Source organism: Chrysemys picta, chromosome 1 (assembly GCF_011386835.1).
Source record: "Chrysemys picta bellii isolate R12L10 chromosome 1, ASM1138683v2, whole genome shotgun sequence".
Classification (NCBI taxonomy): Eukaryota; Metazoa; Chordata; order Testudines; family Emydidae; genus Chrysemys; species Chrysemys picta.
The window spans coordinates 147,128,644-147,149,237 of record NC_088791.1 but is presented as its reverse complement, the minus strand read 5'-3'; the positions used below and the strand labels follow the sequence as shown (position 1 = coordinate 147,149,237).

General features: G+C 44.1%; 1 protein-coding gene across 6 annotated transcripts in view; it reads right to left on the bottom strand.

Annotated features, from left to right (window-relative positions):
* The window catches only part of SPAG17 (sperm associated antigen 17), a 278,678-nt gene that overhangs the window by 132,616 nt on the left and 125,468 nt on the right, over positions 1 to 20,594 (bottom strand). For all 6 annotated transcript variants that reach the window (XR_010599017.1, XM_005292730.4, XM_042852127.2 and 3 more), the window contains exons 10-14: positions 19,800 to 19,918; positions 16,967 to 17,104; positions 16,761 to 16,874; positions 13,913 to 14,063; positions 12,102 to 12,332 (exon numbers count right to left, since the gene is read on the bottom strand). Coding sequence is in view for 5 of the 6 variants with exons in the window: in XM_005292730.4 (XP_005292787.2) it covers positions 12,102 to 12,332; positions 13,913 to 14,063; positions 16,761 to 16,874; positions 16,967 to 17,104; positions 19,800 to 19,918 (753 nt within the window). In the remaining variant the exon portion in view is untranslated. The remainder of the gene's footprint in view (positions 1 to 12,101; positions 12,333 to 13,912; positions 14,064 to 16,760; positions 16,875 to 16,966; positions 17,105 to 19,799; positions 19,919 to 20,594) is intronic.

Genomic DNA, 20,594 nt, shown 5'->3' with positions numbered 1-20,594 from the left:
AACCATTGGGATTTTTTTTCACTGAGATCCAATCTTGTGAGTAGACAATGCCAGCATCCCTTCAATCTACCAAAAGCACATTCAACTGTCATTCTTCACCTGCTGAGCTGGTAGTTAAATCGTTTCTTGGTGCTGTCAAGGTGGCCAGTGTACAGCTTCATGAGCCAGGGGAGCAAGGGGTAGGCTGGGTCACCCAGGATCACAACTGGCATTTCAATATTCCCAATGGCAAGAGGAGGTTACTTACCTATAACTTTGAGATGTGTGGTCCCAATCCGTATTCTACTGAGGGTTTACGCATGCGCACCATGCATCCGGAGCTGGAGATTTTTCAAGTAGTAATGTCCATTGGTCCGCGCATGCACCCTTGGCTTACCTCATGGTTTCATCAGAGGTGCTAAAGGGTGGGGCGGTCTGACCACATCTCCAGTTCCTATTCCACTGCAAATCCAAGAGATCTGCAGCCAAGAGCAAGGAGGGCAGGAAGTGGAATACAGATAGGGAACATACATCTTGAAGAACCTCGAGTTACAGGTAAGTAATCTCCTCTTCTTCAAGTGATGATCCCTATTGTATTCTACTGAGGGTGATTAACAAGCAGTACCTAAGTTGGAGGAGGGTGAAAAAGGTGAGGATGGAATGGTTGAGTGGAGGACAGCTGCACCAAATGCATCCGTCGCAGAGTCCTTCAACAAGGCATAATGCCTTGCAAAGATATATACTGAACTCCACATGGCCGCTCTACGTATGTCCCAAAACAGCACATCATGGAGAGTGGCTGCGGTTGAAGCCTGGGCTCTCATGAAATGGGCCCTCACTCCAGGGGATGGAGGCACTCCCAACAACTAATAGCATAGTGTATCTCCCCCATTGGAGATTCTTTGTAGAGACTGCCTGCCCCTTAACCCTCTTGGATATTGTGATAAACAATCTAGGAGATTTCCTGACCAGTCTTGTCCTCTGCAAGTAGAAGGCCAAGGCCCAACAGCTGTCGAGGGAGTGAAGTTGTCACTCCTATTCCAAGGCGTGAGGTTTCAGAAAGAAAATGGGTAAGTGGATGGTTTGATTGATATAAAACTGGGATATGATCTTTGGCAGAAACTTGGGACGCAGGGAGACTTTATCCTTATGGAAAGCGGTGAAAGGTGGGTCTGCCATCATGGCCCCAGGTTCACCTACCCTTCTTGCCAAACTGGTAGCCACAAGGAAGGTGACTTTCATGGAAAGGAGGGACATATAGCAGGAAGCTAGCAGCTCAAAGACCTGTTTCATTAGTGCCAGCAGAATTAGGTTAAGGTCCCATTGGGGGGCAATAGGTTGTACTGGTGGGAAGGTTCTGATGAGGCCCTTCCAAAACCTAGCAGTCAATGGGTGTGTAAATCTGGAGTGTCCTTCCATTGGAGGTGGGGTGGAAAGTGTTAACTGCTGCTAGATGGTCCTTGAAAGAGTTGAGGGTGAGATCCGATGCCTTCAAGGACAGGAGGTCATTCAAAAGAAGGGGAATCTCCACCTGTTCTGGGGAAAGCCCTTTCTGTTGGGCCCAGGAGGCAAAGCAGTTCCACTTGGCCCAGTCAGAATGCCGAATGGACTCCTTCCTGCTGCTCGAGAGGATGTCTTGCACTTCTGATAAACACACCTGTTGTAGAGAAGATGCCCATCCAAATACCATGCTCTGAGGTGAAGTGTCTGTGGATCAGAATGTTTAATCTTGCTGCTGTGTTGAGTCAGTAGCTCAGGGAAAGCGGGGATGGGAAGTGGAAGGTAAGCTGACGTGGAGAAGTTGGGAAACCAGAACTGTCTGCGTCCGAGTGTGCAATCAGGATGACTGTTGCTCTATCCCACCTGATCTTGTGGAGTACTCATGGCAGGAGTGGTAGAGGGCAGAAGGTGTAGCTGATCTTGTCTGACCAGTGGAGAATGAATGCACCACCTTGTGAGTGGGGACCAATACCTCCCCTGGAGCAGTACGTGCTGCACTTGTTGATGGGGGAGGTGAAGAGTCCCTGGTTGGAGTCCCCCACTGGTTGAAGATGTTGCTTACTGTGCTGTCATGGAATTTCCACTCATGATCGGTCACGAATTGTTGGCTGAGTGAGTCTGCAATTATGTTCTAAGTCCCCGGAAGATAGGCTGCAGATAACAGGATCTTGTGGGCAATGCACCAATTCCATAGATTGACCGCCTCCAAACACAAAGCAGTTGACTTCGTGCCCCCTTGTTTGTTGATGTAGTAAATGGTGGTGGCATTCTCCGACATGATAAGAACATGATGGGAGCGAATGGATGGGAGAAATGCTTGGCATGCCTTCTTTACAGTCCTGAGTTCCAGAATGTTGATGTGCATCCTGGATTCCCAAGGGGTTCATGCTATCTCCCATGTGTGCTCCCCATCCTATGAGGGACACATCGGTGATGCCTGTCTTGTCTGAGGAGGATGGGAGAAAGGGGACCCCCAAACACACTTGTTGTGGGTCCGTCCAACACTGGAGGAAAGAGAATACCTCAGGAGGAACCGTCAGAACCAGGTATATGGCATGGCACACTGTTGAGTAAACTCTCTGGAGCCACATCTGGAGGTAGTGAAGGCGGAAGTGAGTGAAGGTGGTGACGTATATGCACAAGGCTACATGGCCAAAGAGGGATAGGCAAGTCCTGGCCTGAACAGGACTGTTACTGCTCAGTGAAGTGGTTATGTGGTTGTCCCTCCCTATCAGGCTTGGAGGGAGGCCACTCTACCTTACTATGCCAAACAGCAAGCAGACAATTAGCAGGCTAGCGCTCTGGCCCTCTGGTCAGGGTACAGCAGGCAGTAACCTGACTGGGGCAGGCAGTCTGTAGCTCTGGCCCTCTGAGTAGGGCAGAGTAACAGGGAGTCTTTAGCTGAAGCCTCCTGGATGGGGCAGACAGCAATTGACACAGTCTGGGGGCTCTGACCCTCAGGCAGGGCAGAGCAAGGAGCAGTCTTTAGCTTCAGCTTTCGGGCAGGAGCAGACAGCAATTACAGTCTCGGGGCCCGCAGCTTCCTGGCTGGGGCAAGCCACAAAACAAGGCACAGGCCTGCTGGCCTAGGGTAAGTAATCCACCTTCCCAGGGGAGGGGTTGGGGACAGGAGGACAGGGAGAGCCAGGCCAACCCTACTCCACCATGTCCCTGCCCCAGGCCCTAGCAGTGGTGGGTGGTCCCGCCAAGGGGTCAGTGGGGAAGTCACCAAAACATGATGACTCATTTCCTAGCAACACAACCGGCCTAATGTCTGCTTCCCCTGGACTACCTCCTACCGCCCTTCCTTGGCATGGCTCCGTAGTTCATGGGTCCTCAATCTCTTCAGGATAAACAGCGGACAGCAGTCCCAGCAACACCTCTACACAGCTGGTCTCTCTGGGGACATGGCGCTGCACCGCTTGGTCACTGGGCGGGAGTTAGGCAAGAAGGCAGGGACATATGCCTCCTTCCCTGGCTCTGGCTCAACTGAGCTGGAGGGCCTGCCTTTTATATTTCCTGTCCTGCCCCTCTGCTTCTGGCTAGCTTGGCTCCATCCATTGGGAGGGGATGAGGTATGGGGGGAGGGATAGCTCAGTGGTTTGAGCATTGGCCTGCTAAACCCAGGGTTCTGAGTTCAATTCTTGAGGGGGCCATTTAGGGATATGGGGCAAAAATCTGTTGGATGATTTAATTGGGGATTGGTCCTGCTTTAAGCAGGGGGTTGGACTAGATGATCTCCTGAGGTCCCTTCCAACCCTGATATTCTATGATATCTATGGGGCCATTCCTCTCCATTAGGCTAAGAGGGAGGCCACTCTGCCTCACTACACTCAGGCTACAAGTTCTGGCAGAGACTGGAATCTGCTCATGCTGTGGAGTTGATGGAGACCCCTATAAAGTCTAGGAACCGTGTGGGGTCCAAAGTTGATTTTTTGACATTGATACTGACTCTGAGGGAGGAAAGGACTCTGAGCAACATGGAGGTTGAAATACAGGCTTTTTCTCTGGACTGCACTACCAGGAGCCAGTTGTCAAGATAGGGGAATACAAGGACCCCATTAGGCTTGAGGTAGGCTGCCATGACAGAAAAAACTTTGGTGAAGGAAGCAGTGGTAAGTCCAAATGGCAGGACCCTGTATTGAAAGTGCTGAGGGCCTATTTTAAATCTCAGGAACCATCTGTGGGCCGGATGGACGTCTATGTGAAAATAAGCATCCTGCATATCAAAAGCCATGTGCCTTCTTCTAATGATGGCTGCTAAGGTGACCATACGAAACGGGTTTGCAGATGAAGCGATTGAGACAATGGAGATCCAGGAATGGTCTCCACCCACCTTTCATTTTGGGTATCAGGAAGTAAGCTGAACTGAACCCCATCCCTTGATAGTCTGGAGGAACCCACTCTATCACACCTCTTTGTAGTAAGGAGTCCACCTCCAGGGCGAGGATGCTGTTGTGAGAGTGGTCCCTGAGGAGGGATCAGGGAGAGGGTTGTGGATGAGGTAGCATAATGAACTCAATCATATAGCCATAGTGGATGACATTTACCACTGATTTGTCTTTTGTTATTGGACTCCAAGCTGGTAAGAAGAGTGCTAGACAACCCCCAAGGTGGGTGGGGTGGTTGTGTGGCAGCAGGCAAGGTGGTTGACAGCACGCTAGGGTTCCTCAGAAATACCTCTTCTGGTGGGGAGTTGCATTTGGGAGGAGAAAGATTCGAGGGTGGTCCTGGAGGATGTGATCTTTGAGTCATCTGACACTTTCTTGATGGTTCATAAGGCTGCTGATGGAAAAAATGGGAGGTTCTGTAATGCTGTGTGGGCTGCAGGCAGTAGAACTTATGTTTCGGTGCCAGTGTGTAAATACCCAAGGAAGAGTGTAGCTCTCGAATCCTTGAGGGTGTGGAGGGAATAGTCCGTTTTCTGGTTGAAAAGACAGGATTCATCAAATGGGAGGTCTTCGATGGTATTTTGTACCTCCCTGGGAAAACCAGTGGAATGGAGCCACAACTGCCTCCTTATGACAATGCCTGTGGCCGTTGAGCACGATGAGGTTTCTGTTGTGAGGGCATAACTACCAGCTTCCCCTCCTCAGTTATTCACTGGAAGCGGGCCCGGTCCAGTTGCATCAGTTTCTCGACAAATCCTCCAATTTGCTGTAATTCAGGAAATCGGATCCAGCAAATAATGCCTGATAATGCGAAATCCTGAATTGAAGGTTGGCTGAAGAAAAGATTTTGCAGCCTAAAAGGTCCAGTCCTTTTTGCAGCCCTTTTGCAGCCTAAAAGCTCCTTGCCCTCCCTGTCAGGTGGAGTGAAGTGTGGCTACTGTTGCCTCACCTGTTCCATTGCTGCCTGGGCCACAAGTGAATTGGGAGGTGAGAGTGAGAGTACTATGTACTCAGAGTCCTTGGCTGATACATAGTATCTTTTTTCTGCCCCTTTGATGTAAGTGTACATGTGGCCAACATATGCCAAACTGTGTGAGCTGGCTCGATGATGGCATAGTTGGTTGGGAGAGCGACTGTGGTTGGCCTCGGTGAGTGAAGTATTCCAGCAGCTTTTGCTGAGTGTCTTGGATCTTCTCCAGGGGAATGTGAAGTTCTCCAGGCAGTCTATGCAAGAGATCCTGGAATTGGCGGTAGTCATCAGGAGATGTGGGGGATGTTGAAGCTACTGCCACATCAGGAGAGGATGATGGTTCTCTCTCCTGTTCCGGTGGTATTGCTGGATCCGGTCTGAGCGGCTCATCTTCCATTACTGGTTCAGAGCGTCTACTTGAAGGCACCCAAGATGGTGAAATAGGTGAAACCTCCTTTATAGAATGGATGGGTTCCGAGGGAGAGTATTGGGGCCAGGATCCCCAATAGGGCCAGGATCCCCAATAGGGCCAGCAGGATGGATCTGATGGGTGCTGAGGAGGCCCCATGGCACAGGAAATCAGTGGCTCTGCAGCAGCTGGAATGGAGGATACTGCCATGATGTAGAAGGCCTCTGTTGGTACTCAGAGTGGTAGGAAGGGATGGATGGTCCCTGATCCTCATCTGAGTCCTCCAAAGATGAAAACTCAGAGACCTGTTCCATCAGCAGTACTGCTGGAGCCAGTGGAAGTGTGTATACTGCCAGAGTGGGAGTGAAGAGTGCTTCAGATGTGGTGTGTCTGGTGTCGTATATAGTGTCTCCCTGGAAGTAAAAGGCCCTAGAAGTTGTGGGGACCATGGCTTTCCCAGGCAAACACTTCCTGGGGTTATAGTGCTTTTCCTGACCTCCCCAGAATCAAGGGAAATTTCTCAGTCCCCGGAAGCGGAGCAGTGATCTTTCCCGGAATGGATGGCTCTCTGGTTCTGAGGGATGACAATGTTGACTGTGTGTGCAAATCTGCACTCAGTACTGGCGGATCCATCGATTTATGAAGGTTCTTTTTGTGTTTGTGCGCTTTAGGATCTGCTTCATCCCCATGACTGGAACTTATGGAAGGGGTCTCTCCCTTCTTAGCTTAGTGGAAGCCTTACTGCCATGCTTATGTGCGTGCTTCTTTACTTCCCGACTAGGCCCTGATGCGAGGTCCATAGTGGTGATACTGCCGATGCTGGCCTTGGACTGCACCAACTATGCACGCGCAAAAGCGAAATGACTGTGGCATCTTCATGCTGACATACCTTGCGATGGCTAAAGTTTGTAGTTTAGACATACCCTGAGTCTAATTGATCTAATTTACAATACTTCACACATCACCTCTGATTTTGGCTTTCACTCTCTGGTCACTATTAAAGCTGCTAGGACTGAACAGGAATTGGACTTCATGGGAGCCTGATTCAGCAAGGTAATTGTGCATGTGCATTGACTTTACTGGGACTACTTGAATTCTAAAGTTAGGCACATGCTTAAGTACTTTGCTGAATCAGGGCTAGAGTTCACTATTCCAGTTGAGTAGTGGAAGCCTTTCCTGATTGATCTGTACAGATGTTCTGAAAATGGTTACACCAACAACCAATGCAGACTGGGTTAAATCCTAATCCCACTGACATCAGTGGGATTAGGATTTAGTCCAGTCTGTATTGGTTATTGGCAGGGCCATCAATAGGTAAAAACACTCCTTGCCAGAGGGTGTTGTGAAGGCCAATACTATAACGGGGTTCAAAGGGGAGCTAGATAGATACATGGAATATAGGTCCATCAATGGCTATTTGCCAGGATGGGCAGGTATGTTGTCCCTAGCCTCTGTGTGCCATAAGCTAGGATTGGGTGACAGGACATGGATCACTTGATGATAACCTGTCTGTTCATTCCCTTTGGGGCACCTGCCATTGGCCACTGTCAGAGGACAGGATACTGGGCTTGATGGACCTTTGGTCTGACCCAGTATGGCCGTTCTTATGTTCTAGGTATACACAGTATACGCAGCTGCGTAGGACATCTGGAAATTTGGGGCACCACTGGGTCTTAAGTGTCCACTTTCCTGGCTATTCCTATCCCTGTTCTGACCCTTCCTGCAGGCTCCCACAGCTAGCTGCTGCAGCCTGGTGACTCTTACTCCGGAGGAGATCTAGTAACTTAAAAGTGAAAAAGCCTTCCAGCCTGCCAGACCTATTAGCACAACATTGAAACTGTTAAAGAGCCATTCAAGTGGTAATGAAGCCATTTAACAGGCATTTGCCAACCCCCAGGTATAGACTGTCAGTTTCTGAATTTACTGACAAAAACAACAGGAGTACTTGTGGCACCTTAGAAACTAACAAATTTATTAGAGCATAAGCTTTCGTGGACTACAGCCCACTTCTTCGGATGCATATAGAGTGGAATAAATATTGAGGAGATATATATACACACATACAGAGAGCATGAACAGGTGGGAGTTGTCTTACCAACTCTGAGAGGCCAATTGAGTAAAAGAAAAAAAACTTTTGAAGTGATAATCAAGATAGCCCAGTACAGACAGTTTGATAAGAAGTGTGAGAATACTTACAAAGGGAGATAGATTCAATGTTTGAAATGGCTCAGCCATTCCCAGTCCTTATTCAATCCTGAGTTGATTGTGTCTAGTTTCCATATCAATTCCAGCTCAGCAGTCTCTCGTTGGAGTCTGTTTTTGAAGTTTTTCTGTTGTAAGATAGCCACCCGCAGGTCTGACATTGAATGGCCAGACAGGTTAAAGTGTTCTCCCACTGGTTTTTGAGTATTATGATTCCTGATGTCAGATTTGTGTCCATTAATTCTTTTGCGTAGAGACTGTCCGGTTTGGCCAATGTACATGGCAGAGGGGCATTGCTGGCACATGATGGCATATATCACATTGGTAGATGTGCAGGTGAACGAGCCCCTGATGGTATGGCTGATGTGATTAGGTCCTATGATGATGTCACTTGAATAGATATGTGGACAGAGTTGGCATCGAGCTTTGTTACAAGGATAGGTTCCTGGGTCAGTGGTTTTGTTCAGTGATGTGTGTTTGCTGGTGAGTATTCGCTTTAGGTTGGGGGGTTGTCTGTAAGCGAGGACAGGTCTGTCTCCCAAAATCTGTGAGAGTAAAGGATCATCTTTCAGGATAGGTTGTAGATCGCTGGAAAGGTTTTAGTTGGGGGCTGAAGGTGACAGCTAGTGGTGTTCTGTTATTTTCTTTGTTGGGCCTGTCTTGTAGGAGGTGACTTCTGGGTACTCGTCTGGCTCTATCAATCTGTTTTTTCACTTCAGCAAGTGGGTATTGTAGTTTTAAGAATGCTTGATAGAGATCTTGTAGGTGCTTGTCTCTATCTGAGGGATTGGAGCAAATGCGGTTATATCTTAGAACTTGGCTGTAGACAATGGATCGTGTGGTGTGCCCTTGATGGAAGCTGGAGGCATGTAGGTAAGTGTAGCAGTCAGCAGGGTGGTATTCTGGTATAGGGTGGTATTTATGTGACCATCGCTTATTAGCACAGTAGTGTCCAGGAAATGGACCGCTTGTGTGGATTGATCTAGGCTGAGGTTGATGGTGGCATGGAAATTATTGAAATCATGGTGGAATTCCTCAAGGGCTTCTTTTCCATGGTTCCAGATGATGAAGATGTCATCAATGTAGCGCAAGTAGAGTAGGGGCGTTAGGGGACGAGAGCTAAGGAAGCGTTGTTCTAAGTCAGCCATAAAAATGTTGGCATACTGTGGGGCCATGCGGGTACCCATAGCAGTGCCGCTGACTTGAAGGTATATATTGTCCCCAAATGTGAAATAGTTGTGGGTGAGGACAAAGTCACAAAGTTCAGCCACCAGGTTAGCTGTGACATTATCGGGGATACTGTTCCTGATAGCTTGTAGTCCATCTTTGTGTGGAATATTGGTGTAGAGGGCTTCTACGTCCATAGTGGCCAGGATGGTGTTTTCTGGAAGATCACCGATGGATTGATTATCACTTCAAAAGTTTTTTTTCTCTTACTCTATTGGCCTCTCAGAGTTGGTAAGACAACTCCCACCTGTTTATGCTCTCTGTATGTGTGTATATATATCTCCTCGATATTTATTCCACTCTATATGCATCCGAAGAAGTGGGCTGTAGTCCACGAAAGCTTAGGCTCTAATAAATTTGTTAGTCTCTAAGGTGCCACAAGTACTCCTGTTCTTTTTGCGGCTAAAGACTAACATGGCTGCTACTCTGAAACCTGACAAAAACAATTGTGCATTACTGTAATATTTACTCAGAACATGTTAGTCTACAGGACCTTAGTTTAAAATTTGCTTTAAAAATATTTCATTAGTGAGTTGGTGAAGATTATAAAATCACATCTCTAAAAAATCCTTGCACAGATTTTTAGATGAACAATCATCTTTAGCCTTAAATGCTTGGATCTTCAGACATATAGTTTTTTAAATAAATCCTTCAAAAGACCACCATTATCTAAAATACACCTTTTAATTTTAATTACTATAGTAAAAAAAAACTTGCTTCCATAGTCTTCCTGTCCTTTCTGTTCATCCCTTTCTCCTTTCACCCCCTGTTGAAGAGAACCCTTAAAGGGACAACACCCCTTTCCTGCCAGATAGCTGGACACAGAGTTTCCTATTCTTTACTTCTGACTATCTGATGAACTAATTTTAAGAGAACCCTCCAGCAAAATCAGAACCTAGTAAGATATAAAATCCTTTGTTATGCCTAAAATCTTTCGATACATATTCTTTTTAAGTTGGGGTGAAATTTCATAAACATGTCTTTTGTTATGGAGATCACACAAAGTAAATCAGTGTTCCCTTTTTCTAAAAGCAATGGACATGGTTATAAACCTATGTGACTGATTAATTTAAAATAATGTCTTTGTTTCAGTGAGTTAAATATGTAATAATCTGGAATGATTACTTTATGAAGTCTTAAGAGTACATTTAAAATATAAAATCAGCTTAGAAATACTGATTAAGAAAATGTAAAACAGAGAAGAGCTGCATCATGTATTCCATAATATTTAATGTTGTATTCAGCAAGACAGCTGACTCACCCTTACTACAAAGTTTTTGCAAATAAATCTCTGACAAACTTCAGGGCATATAAAAAAACCCGTGACTGACATTTTTTATTCCCAAGTTTAGTGCTTCTGATTAGGTACCTTCTGCATGTCAAGTCTTCACCATCTGGCATGCAGGGAAAACATGCTCCATTTTCTTTAGAAAGAAATTGCAGAAGAGTGTTTTTTTCAAATGTCATTTGCTTCATTCGAGATCAGGGATTTGGCTGGAAGGCGGTGAGCAAGGTGGGGGAGGGAAGAGAGGAGGAAGACAGTGGGAAAGGGCGGGGCCTGTGGTGGGGCAGGAGTAGAGGATGGGTAGGGCCACAGGCAGAAGAGGTGGGCTGGGGAGCCAGCCTCCCCAAGTGGCAGCTTCACTCACTGCCCATGACAGCAAGTAAGAACGGGTTGGCTTCCGCACACACAGTGTGCACTGCAGTCTCCTTAGGCAGGGACCGTATTCATAGAGCTGAATGCGCTGGTGCCGCACATTCTGCATGAAGGAGAGGGTATGGGGGTCTCTGCGGGGAATTGTGACTCTCCACCGCCGTGAGGCGGGCTGGGCGTCTCGGTATCTTTTGTTGCCTCGTCCCTCCTCTCCCACGGGCTGCAAGCCCAGATTGCTGTTGGGCATAGGGGCACCAGTTTAATAATACTGCATAGGGCCCCATAAATCCTAAGGATGGCCCTGGTTATTGGCATAAACCAGCAGTTCTCAAACTGTGGGTCGGGAAGTGGCTTAGATTTGCTGGGGCCCAGGGCCAGATTACAGGCCCCCTGCCTGGGGCTGAAGCCCTTGGGCTTCGGCTTTGGCTCCCTGGCCTGGGGCAGTGGGGCTTTGGCCCCTCCTACCCCTACCGGGGTGGCGGGGCTTGGGTGGGCTCAGGCTTTGGTCCCCCCTCCTGAGGTCCTGTAGTAATTTTTGTTATCAGAAGGAGGTCACCGTGCAATGAAGTTTGAGAACCTCTGGCATAAACATACTTCGATGAGGTTAAGATTTGGCCCATTGTCAGAAATTGCAGAGAGACTATTGTATCTAAAATGTAATCTGTCCATATTCAGTTACAAGTAGTAAATTACATTCTTTTCATTGTATTGCTTATAATCATTTGCATATACCCACTACTATTATCAAAGTTTCAAAATTACTATTTTAGTTACATATCAAGATAAAAGGCAGTGTTTTATATACTTTATGAATAGTATTTCTGAAACACTTAAGAAGAGTGAAACTTTGAAATAGTTGCCAAATCCTATATTATATTGTGTTGTATAAATATGTTTAAAACAACTGTTTAATGGTATGATTTCAATGTTTAATTTCTCTAAAATACACTTTTATATCAGAAGCTATAAAATAGTTTTCTAATATCTGCTATGCAGAGCTCTTTTACACAGATACTACTTTTAAAGACTTGTTTAAATAAACTATTTAATTGTCATACAAAATGCCCAGTTTATGTCATTATCCAGCATTCCTACTTGATGAATGGATGAATGGAATGTAGAGTACTTGATGACCAAATGGTTCCTAAAACAAGAGAATAATCACATCCCAGTAATAATAAATAATTCTGAACTAATGTAAAAGAAAAGGACTCTAGTGAATAGCATGTTTAAATTCTTTAGATATAATGCTGATAGATGCCCTGTTACCTGAGTCATTGGGAGTTTTCTCATCAAACAGGTTTTCCACCATCGATAGATGTCTCAGATGTCTTGCAAACCTGGCCGGATTATCCCATGGAATATAAGATACTTCATAATCACCTCCAAGCATCAAGCCTGAGCCCTCCAGGAGGCCAGAATCATCCACCCCAGTTAGCCGCAGGCTTTCAAAAGTAAACACTTTGAAGGCTCTTTCTACTTCAGCCCAACTCAAGAGTTCTGGAAGAGAATTAAAACCATCTACAGAAATTGTCCTTACATTCCAGTGAAAGGTAAATAGAAGACTGACCAGGTATATTGTCCTTGGCATTGCTATTAAGGCTGCCAACAAGGGGGCTAACGGTGATGGTAATTTCAGTAATGATCGATGGACAGATCAGATGGTGGTCAGACGTGTGTTTTATGACTATGACTCTACCAAATTCACAGCCATGAAAAATGCATCACAGACCGTGAAATCTGGTCTATCTCCGTGAAATCTGGTCTTTTGTGTGCTTTTACCATATACTAGACAGATTTCACAGGGAGACAAGAGTTTCCCAAATTGGGGGTCCTGACCCAAAAGAGAGTGGCAGGAGGGTCACGAGGTTATTTTAGGGGGGATTGTGGTATTGTGCAGAAATAAGGTTAGCAATACCATACCATGCCACCCTTGCTTCTGCTCTGCAGCCTTCAGAGCTGGGCGACCAGAGAGTGGTGTCTGCTGACTGAGGGCCCAGCTCTGCAGGCAGCAGCGCAGAAGTAAGGGTGGCAATATCATACCATGCCATCCTCTTCTGTGCTGCTGCTGACAGAGACTCTCCAGCTTTCCCGCTCTGAAGGCAGCCGCCGCCTGCAGCAGCGCAGAAGTAAAGGTAGCAGTACCACAACCTCCCCTACAATAACCTTGCAACCCTGCCTCCCTGAACTCCTTTTAGGGTCAGGACCACTACAATTATAACACCATGAAATTTTAGATTTAAATAGCTGAAATCATGAAATTTACTATTTTAAAAATCCTATGGGCGTGAAATTGACCAGAATGGACCATGAATTTGGTAGGGCCCTACTTATGACAGTAAAGAAGGAATTGAAGGGGTTTGGATGCTCATTACTAACTGTACCCTTAGACTGAACATTCAGACTCACTAGAAGGCATTTATGTAGCCCTTCTAACTGTTTTACAGTGTGAACCAACTAGGTACACACATTACAAGAATGAGGAATTGCAGAGACAATTCTTGATGGAGACGTGACCTTATCATGACAACCAGAAAATGTGACTATTGTAGATACAACAGTACTATTAACATGGGCAGCTCAAAGAAAACACAATGAGAAAACCATGTTTTTTTCCCCAAGTAATCCTTTCAATCCAAGACAAATCTCTTTTCTCAATCAAAAGGTTCTTTGTAAACAAATACATTATATACCTCAGTGGTTCCCAATATGTGTTCTGTGCACTAGAACCAGAACTAGTAATTTGTGTGACTGATATTCTTGTCCCAACTTAATACCGAGTTTATATCCTTGGGTGAGTCCTGACATGCTGCTAATGCATAGTTGTCAATCTCACAGTCTCTAACATGCAGTGTAACCTAGTCTGCTCATAACCATGAAATTGTGGTTTGGTGTTAGGCCAAACTCCATGATAGGTTAGGATGGACAAAAGTATATGAAAGGTGGTAAATACTAGCTGATACAGTGAAGGTCTTAGTTGGATAAATTGAGACAGTGGCCCCCCAAAAGTGGGTTCCAACTATATCATAGAAGTTTGTCAACAAAGAATGAAATAATATTAATAAAAAAAATCAATTTACCACTGGTACAATAATGCATGAGCTCATGAACTCTGGCCAAGCGTTTAGTGTTGTTTCCAGGTGGAGGAAGGGGGAATTGAAGAAGTTCCACCAGTGGCAGCTTGTCCATCATATTCTGTTCAATCTTTTCTGGGTTTAAGCCCCCTTGGACCTGCAGCAAAGAGCAATAAGGAGAACAGCTAAGTAAACTTTCACAAAAAAGGGATTTTTCATTTAAATAACTAAGGCTCCAGTTCAGCACACAATTCCCCCCTCCCCAACCCCCCTCTACCTCCCCCACACATATGCTTTACTTTACTTTGAAGTCAATGAAATTTAAGCATATGCTTAAAATTGAGCATATACTCAAAGTGCTTTGCTGAATCAGTGTCTTTATGGGGAAGATGAAACCAGTTATTGTTTACTTTCCTCACTGGGGGAGAGTGAATATATACCAGAAGAAAAAGAGAATAATTTAAGAAGGCACAATTAACTGATATTTGCTAAAGATCACAAAATTATTTGCCATTTAGCGAGAATCTGAAAATTTCACGGAATATAGAAAATATGTATTGATTTAGTCTGTTAGACTGCAAAGGATGCTTTTGGATTAGCCTTTCCCTTCCGCATTGTGATGGGTTCGGTCACAGAGACCCCCTTGGGACGGTCACCTGATGTGCTGAGACTACGTCTGAGCCCATTTTCTCTGCCAGTTTGGGCCTCATAAACCTGTCTTGTTGAGCCAGATATGCTAATCTGCTGCAACACAGACCCAGGGACTGATTCATTCCTCCAAAGCTGCAGACTTAATTGAAAATGGCTTAGCAAGTGCTCCTGTCTCTAGCACCCAGACACCCAGTTCCCAATGGGATCCAAACCCCAAATGAATCCGTTTTACTCTGTATAAAGCTTATACAGGGTAAACTCATAAATTGTCTGCCCTCTATAACACTGGTAGAGAGATATGCATAGCTGTTTTCTCCCCCAGGTATTAATTACTTACTCTGTGTTAATTAATAAGCAAAAGTGATTTTATTAAATATAAAAGTAGGATTTAAGTGGTTTCAAGTAATAACAGACAGAACAAAGTAAGTTACCAAGCAAAATAAAACAAAACACACAAGTCTAAGCCTAATACATTAAGAAACTGAATACAGGTAAATCTCATGCTCAGAGATGTTCCAATAAACTTCTTTCACAGACTAGACTCCTTCCTAGTCTGGGCCCAATCCTTTCCCCTGATCCAGACCTTGTTAGTTCCAGCAGGCATCTTAGGTGAAATTCCCCTGGAGTCAGGGGATTCCACATGACTGGGACCGCCCTTGTCCTGCTCCACCCCCTTTTACAGCTTTGGCACAAGGCGAGAATCCTTTGTCTCTCTGGGTTCTCATCCCTCCTTCTAAATGGAAAAGCACCAGGTTTAAGATGGATTCCAGTACCAAGTGACATGGTGACATGTCCTGTGAGACCCCTACTCTCCATTCTATCTGACCTGACTCACAGGAACACAGGAAGTCTTACACATAAACAGAGGCATTTACAACCAATTGTCTTGGTTAATGGGAGCCATCAAGATTCCAAGCCACCATTAATGGCCCACACTTTGCATAGTTACAATAGTTCCGAGTAATACTTCATATTTCTAGCTTCAGATACAAGAATGATACATTCATACAAATAGGATGAACATACTCAGTAGATTATAAGCTATGTAATGATACCTTACAAGAGACCTTTTGCATAAAGCATATTCCAGTTACATTATATTTACACTCATAAGCATATTTCCATAAACATATGGAGTGCAACATCTCATACATATTCTTAGTTGGTCTATATTACTGTCCATAGTCATTATAATCAAGAAATCATACAACTCATTGATGGTCTTTGACAGCAGTATTATGATGGATTTAAAGAACTGTACTGGCTTGAGGTTTCTTTACTTTGTTCAGTTTTGCTTTTTCTTATTTTTATTATTACAGTCCCTGTCTTCTGTGTTACTTTTATTACATTTTTCCTCTATCATATCTCTCAAACCTGTTCCTTCTTCTTTCATCCCTAATCCCTACATTTTTCATGCCTTGGTCAACTCCTGCATTAACTAGTGCAACTTCCTCCTCTCTAACCTCCTGAAATCTAGATGGCTGCCCAAAAGTCTATCCAACATGCTTCTGTTAAAAGCATCTTCCCGACCCACCACTCAACCATGTCATCCTCCTTCTACTTGAAACCCTTTATTGCCTTACAAGTTTCATCTGCATCAAACTTTTTACTCTAATCTTACTCTACACTTCTGCCTACATCATGTCTAGACAACTCTTGCTGCCTTACATGAGCGCTATACTCTGCACACTTTGATGCACTCTGGTGTTCTTCTCCCATAAACAGCTCTGTGCTTTCTTGTGCACTGCCCGCTGTGTCTGTCCCAACCTCTCTAATCTATTCCATTTTAGTTGCTACACCACACTCATCATTTAGAAACTCTAGTTTCTTCAGAATAATAATCCCCTAGCTCAGTGGTGGTCCAAAGTGAAGCCTACAGAGTTCTACAATGTATCCCATGTCATCATTTATATGGAAATGCAGTCATGAAAGCTAAATATCCACATAAGCACTGTGGCCAGGCCACTCAGATCAATATGGGACATTGCATGCTGGGACCTGTAGTCTTCATGGGTGGCTGCAATCTGCTCCATTTTAAGCAAATTAAGTACAGCCTTTGGATTCCTGGCAAGTGGCTAATGTGACCATGAGGTGGTGAGGTGGGCAAAGTTTGGGTTCTCCTAGTCTACCTTCTAAAAGAAGCATTCTAAGTTAATGTCCTCTCCGTAGATTTTAAGACTGCTGATATAAGACAGTATTGTACCTTTAGCAGGTGTAGCCTCTGAGACAAAATATCATGATAGTTTAATAGAAGAGGCCATTTGGGGACCACAGTCTTTTCTTCATTGTCATTAGGGAAAAAGGAGTTGTAGAGATTCTATTAAACAAGAAAAGAGCACATGCATTAAAAATTAATACACAGATTTATTTAGCAATCAAGGCAGTCTGAAGGGAAAAGACAATACAAACCTTTTTTTCACTCTCAGAGAGGGAAAGAGAGGGAAGGATTGAGACTATATGCTCTGCAAGGCTATGATCCAGCCCATCTGCTCGTGGTTCTGGGACCACCAGACTTGGTGGTGTAAGACCTTCTTCAGTTGCAACGACCTACCAAACAGAAAACGTGTTAGGTGTCATTATAGCATTGATTTGTAGTTAGCTTAAGATAAAGTTGTATCAGAGAAACAAACTTGGTTACAATTTGCAGGAGATAATGCTGCCCACGTATTGTTTACAATGTCACTTGAAAGTGAAAACAGGCATTTGCATGGCACTTTTGTAGCCGGTATCGCAAGATATTTACGTGCCAGATGTGCTAAAGATTCATATGTTCCTTCATCTTCAACCACCATTCCATAGGACATGCATCTACGCTGATGATGGGTTCTGCTCGATAACAATCTAAACCAGAGCAGATCGATGCATGTTCATTTTCATCATCTGAGTCAGATGCCAGAAGAAGGTTGATTTTCTTTTTTGGTGGTTCGGGTTCTGTAGTTTCCAAATTGGAGTGTTGCTCTTTTAAGATTTCTGAAAGCATGCTCCACACCTCATCCCTCTCAGATTTTGGAAGGCACTTCTGATTCTTAAACATTGAGTTGAGTGCTGTAGCTATTTTTAGAAATCTCACATTGGTATCTTCTTTGCATTTTGTCAAATCTGCTGTGAAAGTGTTCTTAAAATGACCAATATGTGCTGGGTCATCATCCGAGACTGCTATGACATGAAATATGGCAGAATGCGGGTAAAACAGAGCCAAAGACATACAGTTCTCCCCCAAGGAGTTAAGTCACAAATTTAATTAACGCATTATTTTTTCACGAGCATCATCAGCATGGAAGCATATCCTCTGGAATGGTGGCCGAAGCATGAAGGGGCATACGAATATTTAGCATATCTGGCACATAAATACCTTGCAACACCAGCTACAAAAGTGCCATGCAAATGCCTGTTCTCACTTTCAGGTGACATTGTAAATAAGAAGCAGGCAGCAGCATCTCCTGTAAATGTAAAGAAACTTGTTTGTCTTAGCGATTGGCTGAACAAGAAGTAGGACTGAGTGGACTTGTAGGCTCTAAAGTTTTACATTATTTTGTTTTTGAGAGCAGTTATGTAACAAAAAAAATCTACATTTGTAAGTTGCACTTTCATGATAAAGAGATTGCTCTACAGTACTTGTATGAGATGAATAGAAAAATACTATTTCTTTTATCATTTTTACAGTGCAAATATTTGTAACAAAAATAATAATATAAAGTGAGCATTGTACACTTTGTATTCTGTGTTGTAATAGAGATCAATATATTTGAAAGCCAATTTTTTTGAGTTAATCATGTGAGTTAACTGCAATTAACTGACAGCCCTATTTACAACCTCCACAATTTTTGTATCTTTTGCAAACTTGATCAGTGATGATTTTATATTTTTTTCCAGGTCATCCCTGTAGGATCCAACTGGAAACGCACCCACTTGGTGACAATTCCCCACTTACAATTACATTTTAAGACCTATTAGCTAGCCAGTTTTTAATTAATTTAATGTGTGACACGTTAATTATATATTATTCTAGTTTTTTAATCAAAACGTTGTGGGGTACTAAGTCATATGCCTTGGAAAGTCTAAGTATATTATGTCAACCCTTTATCAACCAAACTTGTAATCTCATCAAAAAGAGATATTAAGTTAGTTTGACAGGATCTATTTTCCATACATCCAAGTTGATTTGCATTAATTATATTACCCTCCTTTAATTCTTTATGAATTAAATCCCATATCAGCTGCTCTATTATCTTAGACTAGATGATCATAAACATCCTTTCTGGTCTTAAAAACCTATGAATCTAAGTGCCTCAGGGAGAAGTGGAGGCCAACCAACAATCAAGTGGCTCAGTCTGGAAACCCAGTCCAAAAATTTAGCACATATCCAGCTAAATTAAAGCCCAACTGCAGCAGAAATTTAACTTTTAGATTTTTTCGTTAGCTTAGAAAAAATTTTGATCCACCAATTCTAAAGTTCTGCAGCAAGGAGGACTGTACATCTTGTTTCTTGCTGTGGAAACAGAACAAAATCTGCAATCTCTTCACTGGGAGAAATATCGATGAGCCAGTGATGGGCAGGTCTGAGTTCTGTCCTCAAAGCTGCAGACTGAAGACCTATTGTAGGTTGTCTGGATACACTCCCTAAAAGCTAAAGTGCTACAAACCAATTCTGGGACCCATGTGCAATGACCCAGTATAGCCATCCTTGTGGAAGATCTCCTGTCCCACACTGAGAAAAGTTGACAAGCATATAGTATTAGTGATCATTTGCACTTGTATTATGTATGCTTAGTTTTGACAACCCTGAGAGAAAACACTTGCTAGCAGTTATTGTAGGCTAGTTAACCCTAGCCTTTACTCAACCATGCAAGGAAGGAAGGAGGAGCAAGGACCCTCTTAGAAAGTGGCAAAAAAGGCAGAGACTCCTTACCCTAATACTCTTTTCTGTGAGAAAGTGGATGGGGAGGGGGCATAGAGGGCTGGAGAGTAGTAGTAGGAGCTTTGGAATAGATCACCGGGCACATAGTGGGAGTGAGTTGCACCCTGAAAAGGAATGAAAAAACCTAACTCCTCCCCTCCATAATGCAAGGCAAAGCAGGGGATCCTCTCCGAGTCCTTCCCTACTGATCCTCCTTAGGTAGTGCAGCTATGTATGTTCTCTTATTTTGGGATGAACCTGATTGATTTGTCTCTCACTGATCAATTCACTATCACACTGCCCAGCCTGAATGATGGGTATGAATTAATATGAAAATACACTCACCTGTTCCAACATGCAGTTCATTATTAAAGGAACAGAAATGAATTCTTCAGGAATCTGACTTAGCAGATCATTGTAATACCTCATGTCCACATAAGGAGGCAGAAAAAAAACTTCTTCCTCTATTGTAGAAAGCAGAAATAACATATTGAGACCATCTAGCTGGATCTGTTGGTTTTCCTTTGACTTTGTTGGAAATGGTTAGTAAGAATTTCCTAATTTAACTCCTTGAATCTCTCCTATGTTCCTGAATTAGGGCTGTGACAGTGTTGTAAAAAAATATAAGGAAAGGACCTAATTCTTAAAACCTCTACTGCTTAGCCCTGGTCTACACTATGAGTTTAGGTCAAATTTAGCAGCGTTAGATCGATTTAACCATGTACCCGTCCACACGACGAAGCCATTTTTATCGACTTAAAGGGCTCTTAAAATCAATTTCTGTACTTCTCTCCGACGAGGGGATTAGTGCTGAAATCGACCTTGCTGGGTCGAATTTGGGGTAGTGTGGACACAATTCGATGGTATTGGCCTCCGGGAGCTATCCCAGAGTGCTCCATTGTGACCGCTCTGGACAGTACTCTTAACTCAGATGCACTGGCCAGGTAGACAGGAAAAGCCCAGCGAACTTTTGAATTTAATTTCTTGTTTGGCCAGCGTGGCGAGCTCATCAGCACAGGTGACCAGCCAGAATCACAAAAGAGCTCCAGCATGGACAGAACGGGAGGTACTGGATCTGATCGCTATATAGGGAGAGGAATCCATGCTATCAGAACTCCGTTCCAAAAGATGAAATGCCCA